This window comes from Zonotrichia albicollis, chromosome 4, assembly GCF_047830755.1.
Source record: "Zonotrichia albicollis isolate bZonAlb1 chromosome 4, bZonAlb1.hap1, whole genome shotgun sequence".
Classification (NCBI taxonomy): Eukaryota; Metazoa; Chordata; class Aves; order Passeriformes; family Passerellidae; genus Zonotrichia; species Zonotrichia albicollis.
In genome coordinates this window covers 26494183-26503794 of record NC_133822.1, presented here as the reverse complement: position 1 = coordinate 26503794, position 9612 = coordinate 26494183, and the positions used below count along the sequence as shown (strand labels likewise).

The following is a 9612-nucleotide window of genomic DNA, read 5'->3' as shown; positions in this document are numbered from 1 at the left end:
AAGATCTCTTGCCATCCTGAGGAAACTTAGGCTAAAGGCAAAAGGAATGAGACTGCATCTGCAGGCACTCTGCAAAACACTAGCCTACAAAATGGCTCACACCTTGATCCTGCTGCCTATTATTCGTGCAAAGTGTGATTCTAGTGTTGTGTGCATGTAATGAATGGGCTTGGAGATTGCAAATTATCTGAAGGAGGCGTCAAAGACAGCCATTAGACTATGCTAGATCTGAAAATATTTTGAATTTTAGTTGCTCCTACCCCCCCACACCCCTTCTCAATTGACTAAGGGAGTTAATCTGAAATTCTTAAAGCCCTGCCCACCTGAATTAGTCTCTGCATGCAGCTATCCTGTGTTTTTTGCTATCAGGTGAAAGCAGACATCCATCAGTGTCCTGGGAGGGCTGGCTGGGCGTCCTTGCCCTCGGCGGGCGCCTGCGGCTTTTCCTCCGGCACCGGCTCCAGGTCGGGCACCTTGTGGCCTGCCTTGGCCACGGTGAACCTGCTCATGTGCAGCGCTTCCTCATACACGGGAGGGGTGTCAGGGGCACAGACGGGCGGCGTGCCCTGGGCAGCGCTGTGCGAGTGGGCCACGGCTAAAATCCTCCTGGCAGCAGGCCCGAACACCGAGTGGAGAGCTGCAAGAGAGGAGACCAAAGCTGTTTGCCTCACCCTGAAGGCATCGTGTGGTTAGAGGAGGGCAAGGATACCCACAGGGCATAGGATCTTCTCTCCCCACAGCCAGAATGTTTTTCTTTTCCTGCTCCTTCAGTCTTCACTAAAAGAGTATGTGTGTGAAATCCCGCCAGCAGCATCCCACAGTTCCTCTCTCCTGAAATGCCACTGAACCCTTATTGTACCCAAACACGTCTCACAGCTGACACCTCGGCTTGCAGCACGCACAGAGGTCGCTTCCCCTCCATCCTGCCATGAACTTCCCTCCCTGTGCCAGCCCCGGGGCGTCACCAGCTGGGCCTTACAGGGCAGCTCCCTCCCTTCGCAGAGTGCTGAGATGCCCAGAACGGGGCAAGGCCAACTCACAGGTGATGGTGTTCTGCAGGGTGCTGTCATGGTCGAAGGCAATGACGGTGACCTCGTAGGGCCGGGGGCCTGCCTCGTCCCCTGCCTGCTGGCACTGGAGGCAGCACCTGACGCACACAGAGACCAGGCCACACAGCAGCAGGAGCCCCCCGAGCACCAGCACCAGCCTGCAACGGGAGGGCACACGCAATGAGGACAGAAAGGTTTTGTTACAGGACACCTCCTAATGTCTCTGATTGTTTACAACATGGCTAACCTCAAAGCTGAACAAAGGACAGTATTGGACAGTATCCAGGGATGCAGATCCATCATTCCCTCCAGGCACCTGTTCAAGTGCTGCACCATCATCAGGGGAAGCATTTTTACTCCTGTCTAATTAGAATTTTCCTGTCTTCAGTTTGGTCAGCTGCCTTATGTGCTTCTACTGACCTCCTCTGAGAAGTCTCTGTCTTTATTTTCTGTCAAGATCCCCCTGGGTAGTGGAAAACTGCAATTACTTTATCCACTTAGCTTCATCCAGGCTGAAGAAGCCTGGTTCTTTTTATTGGCTTTCCAGGGGACTGGCTTCAGTTTGCTAACATGTATTTTGTACTAGGGGTCCAAAACTAGGAATGCCAGACATCTCGTCATGAGTGACAAGCAGAGAGGAAAAATTGGATCTTGCAATCTTCTTCAGCCCTCCAGATGTTCAACAACTATCATCCTTCTTAATCTCATCCTGGTGGGAATAACTAAGAAATCAGACAGAACTTACTTTAAAAATCAGTTTTTTGAATTTTGGCATATGGTGCCATGAATAATTTATTAATAGTGTTCATATGACTAAATATGTGGAATAAAAAAGGAGGCTGATTGGTCAACTTTTGTTAAAGGCAGTGAGATATCTGAGGGGTTGCCTTGATCTTGTAGAGCTTTAGAGAATCCCAGGGAAAAGGAGGGGGTGGCATCACTCTTGAGCAGGTCACATTTAATCCCATCCTATGCTACTGGAATTGTCTAAAGATGCAGATATTTAGAGTAAACATGTTGTCTTACCAGATATACCACAGATGGTTCCATTCTGTACCTGAACAGCTGAAGAGAAGAGGGTACAAAAATAGTTATCCACAGAACACCAAATAAAGGCAAAGATCCCTGTGGTACCCTCCTCCCTCTCCCCTCATGATCCTCACTCACTGTCCAGATTCCAGATGCCACAATGATGAAATACTCATTGTGCTTTGTGGGGGACACAGCTGTCCAACCTCATCAATATCCCTGTTGGTTGAATTTCCCTTCTCTTGGCTTTATATCTTGATTGTTTTATTGATATTTGTCCTTGCCTAATTCCCCTTGCAAACCTTAGAGATCTGCATTCATGTTTGTTTTTTTCTTTTTTGTCAATATATAATTTCCGTTATTCTTAAAAATTATATCACTGATAATAATATTCACCAAAGTGGTATATTTTAAACCATTTTTTCAAGGAAAGTTTGATTCTAAATTCATAATCCCAGTCAATTGAAATTACACCAGAAGGCTCCTAACTATTGCAGTAATGCAAATAGGCAGCAGGAGCAGTACCACACAATCAGCATGTTGATCAATAAAAATAGTAATTTGTACAGTTCATAGTGACAGTAATGGTGATTTTACATGAATTTTTAGTACAACTAAATAAGATTTTCTGGAAAATGTCAACCATCCGATCATAACGCCCATGTCCACTATTGCCTTTTCTCTAAAGAAGAGCAAGATTGACAAATACTTAACAGTTCAGTGTTAAGGCAGCCTTCCTCACCTCTCACGTGGGGGAGCTAGAAGGAGAAAAGCAGCAAAGACACAGCTAGAGTGAATGAAATCTTTGTCAAATGCATCTTGTATATCTTTCATATTATGAGTCTGGATCTCCTATGGTAAGGATGCACTGTTATCTATCTTCCATTGTTTCTATTGTACATTTTGCTGTAGATTTGAAGTTACTCTTATGAATACTCTTGTTTCATATCCTGTGGTCCTTAAAATCTTACTTGGTACTGTTCTGAACTTCATTATCACCACAACCTTCCCTTCCTCCACTACAAGCCATGTCATTCTCCAGTTGTAGATCCTTCTCCACACTCAAATATTAAGAACATTTAAATACCCTGCTTCCTATTATACCCACCCTGGTGAAAACTGCTCTGTCCCTCCAGCACTCCTACCTTTTTCCTTCCTTTTCCTTGGGTACCCTGATGTCTGAGTTACCATCCCTGCAATAGTAGCAAATATTATCTTCTCTCTGTGTGCCTTTTAAATGTCCAGCTCTTTCTAATATCTGGGAAATTATTATTCCTAGTGGCCCTCAATCTTTCCAAGGTAACTCCATAGCTGAGCAGAGACCCCATGAAGAGGAAAGTCAAAGATGACTTACCCATACGAAACTCCCTACAACAAAGCAGATCATGTCTGAGTTATGCATCCCTGGAAGGTGCTTCTGTGGCCTCCTGGTGTTTCAAGCTGCTTGGAGTCTTCTTGTCCTTTCTACTTTCAGTTCATCCTCACCAGTCCAGTGGCCAGGAGAAGGAGCAGCTTCTGTGCTGTGTATTGAATCCTACTCTGCTTCTTTCTGCCCTTCAGTTTTTGCTTTCCCTCTTTTCCTTTTTATCACTGGCAATTCCTGATTTTTTCTGCCTGTCTCTTTTTGTTATTCTATTGGCCTGGTTCTCTTCCTCTTTTGAAGGGATTTCTAAAACCTTCCAGTCAGATCAGGAGAGGAGCAGTGGCTACAGGTTCTTACTTTAGATGTTTAACTAGTTCAGTGAAGGGCATCATGAGATCTCTGCGGGCCTGACCCTTCCCTTCTATGAGCAGAAAGGGTCTCTGAGTTTGTTCATTCCCAATTATTTCTCTCCCCGCCCCTACCCTGAGGGGAGTGGGTTGAAGGTCATGTTACTGACCTGTTTAATTGGAGTTTAGATTCCTCTCCATCCTCCAGTACCTTTCCTGCTCCGCCACTCACATTGTCCTACCTCTGACCATCCAATCCACTGACTTGGAAGTGGAAGAATTCACCATATAATAACTATATCCAGCAATTTATATATATATATGCAGTTACATGTATATAAACATATATATGTGTATATATATGCAACATATATGTATGTGCATATATATATGTATATATATGTGTATATTCATATGCAGGAACTCTTGTACTTCCCATTTTAAGGCTCTGCCATCATCCCTCTTACCTGTTCATGTCCTGCATTCCTGCAGCTGAGAGTCTATTCTCTCACAGGTCCCTGTTCACTCACAGGTCCCACTCCCAAACTTCCTGCAAGGCCAGATAAATCCCCCTCAATCCCTTGCAGCAGAGGGATTACACATTGATTCTCCTGTCCTGGATACTATTAATCCTACAGCTGGTTATATTCAAAGGCTTCATTCAATGAGCCATTAATTTTCTCTGTCTTGTAGAATTGCTTAAAATTTCTGTTAGTGCTCATGGCTATGCACAGTGTTATTACAGTCATGTAATTGGGTTCTCCTAATCTTTTTCTTTTGAATAGCTGCGACGGAAAAAAATACTCTGCAGTAATGTGTAACTATTTGTGTTTGGGAACCACCTAGGACTGGTGCATAAATGTTTGTTGAAGGCAGGGCAGCAGCTAGTGAGACATGTTGCCTCTTGTTGCAATCACAGCCCTTTCACATTAAACTGGTGAATCATTAGCCCTGGTGGTGCATTTTAGAGTTGCAGAGCAGAACCAATGGATTCGTGAACTCAATGTTTTCTCCCAAGGCAGGCTAAAACCCATTTGCCATTCTTTAATTATAAAAGCAGTAGTGCAGTATAAACATGCCTTAGCAGTAGTTTATCCATCCATCCATCCATCCATCCATCCATCCATCCATCCATCCATCCATCCATGTCTACTGGAAGGAGGTTTCCAATGTACAACTAACAAAGAAAGAAAGAACGAAACATGACCTGCTGACATTGTATTTATATAGGAACTGACCAAGTCTTTTGGTGTCCTTCTCCTAAATTCTTTGGTGTACTATCAAAGTCTTAGAAGGAAAGTCCCAGCAGATCTGTAAAATAGCTTTTCTTGTATGCATGGCTTTTGAAACTGGTGGGATTCAATGTGGGAAAAAAATACAAACCACCAATGTTTCCAGGGCTTTTTATTATCAGTGTGATAATTCAATAGATCATCACTTGATTTTAGCTGAAATTCAGTCATGTGATAATCTCAAATTCTGGGATGATCCAAATGCAGAAACAGCTGGAAAAGTGACAAAAAATTCCCTAAAGAAAAAGCTGCATGTGACATGAAACAGTGACCCCTCCAAAAGGATATCGTAATTAATTCTTGCTGAAAGTTATTGATTACTCTTCTTCAATTTCTATGGCATTGCTATTAACACTCTGCTTCTAGTATTACCAAAAATAGGTAAAAATACAAACTCTTTAACACCACTGTAGCAGTAAGAAGGAGGCATTATTTATTTGGCTGGATGCATGTGGGGATATCCTCTGGAATATTGTGCATGCTGAATACAGAAAAAGCTCCTATTTAGAGGCTTTATTTTGCATACATATTCATTGATTTTCCTGGAATAAACATACATTTGATAATAATTTCCCCAAAATCATTAACATATTTTCCCTCCTCTCTGCAGATGTGTTTTTCTGTCCTGAGGGTCTTTTTGGTGGTCCCTGGTGGCTGGTGATCCCAAAGTCAAACCTGACTGCCTGGTGAACTGATAAAAGTTGGCACAACTGGTCTGGCTCCTCTCCAGTTCTTCTTCCTAGAGAATGGGCATGGTGCAGTTCCATAGGCCAGTGGTTTTTCAGGAATGATCATTGTCTTGGCCCACCAGGTGCAAACAATTCTTCATCTGGCAACATTCTGCCCTTAAGCCTTGTGAAGCTTGTCTTTAACTGTTCCAGGAGGTGGCCTTTTCTTGCTTATGGGATTGTTTTTTAAACAAATTGGACATTGCACTGTAACAGATTTTTCTATTTCAGTCATTCCTACACTAAGTACAGAGTTTTGGAGACTATACGTCAGGGACTCAGTTCCCTGAGGGATTTGTTGTGTTCTTTTTCCATTACTTTCCTCCTTACAGGAAATGGAACTATAACCTGCTGGCTGTTTGTTACCCACCATCCCTCTTGGATCTTAGTGGCTTTTGTATATTTTCTAAATATTGATCTTCATTGTCAGAATTAGCCTTCAATTAAGTCAATTTATTTTTGTGGCACTAACACAAAAAGAAGGTTGGGATGCCTTTTTCAGCTGCTCCTCAAACTGCTGTGTCTGCCAGTCGGTTTCCCACTCTAACATTAGTTCGTCCAGATTGAAGTGCTTTACAATGCATCACTGCCACCTCCTTTGGGTTTTAACTTCTTTCAGAGGTTGTAAAATTTTTGCTCTGTGTTGAATAGATGATCCTTGAGCCAATAGCAGTCCTCTTTCCTTGCACATGGCTCCATGGGCATGAATCACAACAAATGCATATCTAGAATCAATCCAGATATTCACTCTTTTGCCCACTGCCAAGTTCAATGCTTGTTTTAGTGCTATTATCCCTGCTTTTTGGTCTGATGTATTAACTGGTAAAGACTGAGCTTCTAATAGCTCAGTGGCAGTCACCACTGCCTATCCTGCCATCCATTTCCCATCTTTTATGAAACTCCTGCCATCTGTAAATAATTCTAAATCAGGACTCCCTATTGGTTCACCCTGCAAATGGGTTCTACTGGAATATACCTGTTCCATGGTTTGGAGACAATCCTGTGTCAGGGCTCCCTCACCCACTGCCTTTGGATCAAGGAAAACTGCTGGATTCATGGCTGCTGTCATCCTGTTCCACGAGCACAGCTCGGTATCTGAGCATCCTGCTGGGACAGCCAATGCCCCTTCTTTTGCTCCAATATGGATGTCACCATGTGAGGGACAAAAGCAGGAATGTGCTGTCCAGCCCTGAGCTTCCTGGCCCCTTGGATCAGGAGAACAGTTGCAGCAATCTCTTGCAAGCATGCTGGCCATCCTCTGCTCACGTTGTCCAGCTGTTTGGAGAAATAGCCCACAGGTCTCCTCCAGGTTCCCAGCTTCTGCATCAGGACCCCCAGGTCCCCTCAGGTTATTTCAGCATCCAATTTTCCCCAGAACTCTCACCCCAGCAAGGGGACAGGGCATTAGAGCATGTATAGAAACTGATGAGTAGTGCAGTTCTTTCCTAATTTAAATTTCATGGGCTGTAAAAATGACCAAGTTTCACTTTTCTCTGTAGCATCAGTTATATTTACCACAGTGTACACTTACCACATGTACCAATTTACATTTAACTATCAGCAATTTTCAATTTACAATTTACCAATTTACATTTACCACATCTTTACTAAGTTTTCCTTTACCTGTATTCAATACAGAATAAGTTGCACCTGTGCTTATCAAAAATTCCACTTCTTCTTTCCCAGCCTCAGGGGTTCAGCTGGGGTAGAAAACCCCGTTTCCCCTCAATCTTCATCTTCTCTCTTAACAGCCTGTAAGGCAGAGTCCAGCTCCCCAGCCTGCGGCCATTCCCACTTCCAAGGCCTCTTTTCCCTTTTTCCTTACCAGTGTGCTCTGGTTTTCCTCTAATCCTTGGCCGGGAAGCGATGGATTCCTCAGCCTCTCCTTCCTCTTTCTCCTGCCCTGTTGGGCGGTCCCTTAGCACCCTCTAGAGTTCCAAGTAGGTTTTTGTGGCTCTACCTTTCTTTTCCAGCCCGTCACATTTCCTTTTCTCGACCTATCTCTGTTTTCAAATGCTTTCCAAGCTTCATCTAACAACTTGCCTGAGTCACACCACTCCGGTCCTTCCATTTTCTGGAGTTTGTTTCTAATATTTAGAGCCGAATGTGCTATAAAGAAGTTATATTTCTATATTTAGAAACTATTTCTATCTTTACAGAAACTATAAAGATAGTTTCTAACTGCACAGCCTCCTCTAGATTCTCAGGATCCAGATTAGTGACTTCCATCATTTGATGAAAGTCACAGTCCTGTCCTGCTTTACCTCAAGCAGTTTTGACCAGTTCATGGCTTTCAGTCCTGCATGCTTCACACCAATAATGCCCATCTGTGGTACCTTGCTAAGTGCTCTCCAGCCCAGGGAAATTAGGGCTTCACCTTGGGTCTGCTGAAGGAAAATTTTGATCTACAGTTGCTTCTAAGTCTCCATGAGCATGTGCCTCCTCCACCTGCTTTCTACACCATCTTTTTTTCTGTACTAACCAATGTTAACTAATAAATCATCCCTTGTGTATCATTTCAGTCAGGGTTTGAGTCCTACTTATGGGTCCTGGTGTAACTCCAGCTGTTTGGGTCAGCCCTGGTTTAGCAGTTACAGGATCACAGGATCATTTGGTTGGAAAGGGCCTCTGGGACCATCCAGTCCAACCTGTGACTGATCACCACCCTATCAACCAGACCATGGCTGTAAGTGCCATGTCCAGTCTTTCTTTAAACACCTCCTGACACAGTGACTCCATCACCTCCCTGGACAGTTCCTTCCACTCCAACCTCACCAAATTTTATATTTTTCCACATGTCAGGATAAGGACAGTCCCTTGCTTTCTGCCTTCTTTCCTTTTCTCCACTGCTTTAGCTTGAACTTTTTAATAAAACTGCCCCCCAGCCAACCTTGCAGACAAATGGTGTACGAAATTATCCTGTGAAGTGAAACCAGAAAGGCTTTGGCCTTTTTGGTCTGTTTTTAAAACCCTGTTTTAGATGCTGCTCCTAAAAGCTGCAGAGAACACAGGCTGTTGAAGAAACCAAACTTTTCCCTTCAGTGACTGATAGTGAAGCAGTGCCATATGTTGTGCTAATTCCACATGTTGTGCTAATTCCACATGTTGTGCTAATTCCCTTGATTCAGCCACATAACACAAAGAAAAGCAAGAACTAGAGTTGCCTGACATAGTCCCCAAAAAGCAAGACAGCAGCTAGTGCAAAATAATGAAAAAAGTTCAATTTTATATAGCTAGAGACAAATGAAGTGAGCTTTAAGCCCACCAGCCAATTTGAAATGACTGCATATGCCAGTGTCCATGAATCCTGAAAGGTCAGAGCTCAGGATCAAACAAATTCACTGTGAGCTCATCCATGAGGGCCATCACAAGGGGAAAAATATACTGTACATATCCAGGCTCATGTTACAGCTTCAGTGGTGTCACTCCTGTGCTTTCTGCTGCAATTCAGACACAAGGAGGGTCCACACACCGAGTAAAATGAAGAAATAAAGATGCAGGGGAACAACTATGGGGTGCAGTCCATTAACTTTTCCCATGAGTCTGGGAAATGATGCTGATGTTGCTTTTCTTGGGGGCACAGAAGGAAACTCCGACCTGAAACCAGCAGTTCAATGGGTGCATCAGTTAGTTATTTATGGTTGAGCTATATGTGTCAGATGGCAACAGGTAAAAGCACAGTTCATTTCTCTGGTGCTGCAAGGACAATGCTTTCATAACTATAGAGCACCCACAGGTCAGCACAGTCCCCCTTGATTTGTGATCCTCCTTTTGAGTTTCAGTAAATGTGATGCCTCTGAAGTC

At 43.6% G+C, this 9612-nt stretch overlaps 1 protein-coding gene across 2 annotated transcripts; it reads right to left on the bottom strand.

Moving 5' to 3' along the window:
- On the bottom strand, positions 1-4574 carry TMEM52B (transmembrane protein 52B). 2 transcript variants are annotated; one of them, XM_074540229.1, is made up of 5 exons: positions 3433-4574; positions 2793-2836; positions 2076-2114; positions 1041-1243; positions 1-637 (listed from the first exon to the last, which is right to left on the bottom strand). In XM_074540229.1, the coding sequence occupies exons 1-5, from the start codon at positions 3478-3480 to the stop codon at positions 387-389; spliced, it is 585 nt and encodes a 194-aa protein (XP_074396330.1). In that variant the 5' UTR covers positions 3481-4574; the 3' UTR covers positions 1-386. The 2 variants fall into 2 exon arrangements, 1 of the variants encoding a protein (XP_074396330.1); XR_012580174.1 differs by lacking the exons at positions 1-637; positions 2793-2836; positions 3433-4574 and having other exon boundaries at positions 1071-1207; positions 2076-2160.
- Positions 4575-9612: the final 5038 nt, after the last annotated feature.

Coding starts and splice junctions, on each gene's coding strand:
- TMEM52B (XM_074540229.1), bottom strand. CDS start 3,480: ATGCATAACTCAGACATGATCTGCTTTGTTGTAGGGAGTTTCGTATGG. Junction 2,115..2,792: donor GGCTGCCTTAACACTGAACT/GTTAAGTATTTG, acceptor TCTTCTCTTCAG/CTGTTCAGGTACAGAATGGA. Junction 638..1,040: donor CCTGCAGAACACCATCACCT/GTGAGTTGGCCT, acceptor CCTCTCTTGCAG/CTCTCCACTCGGTGTTCGGG.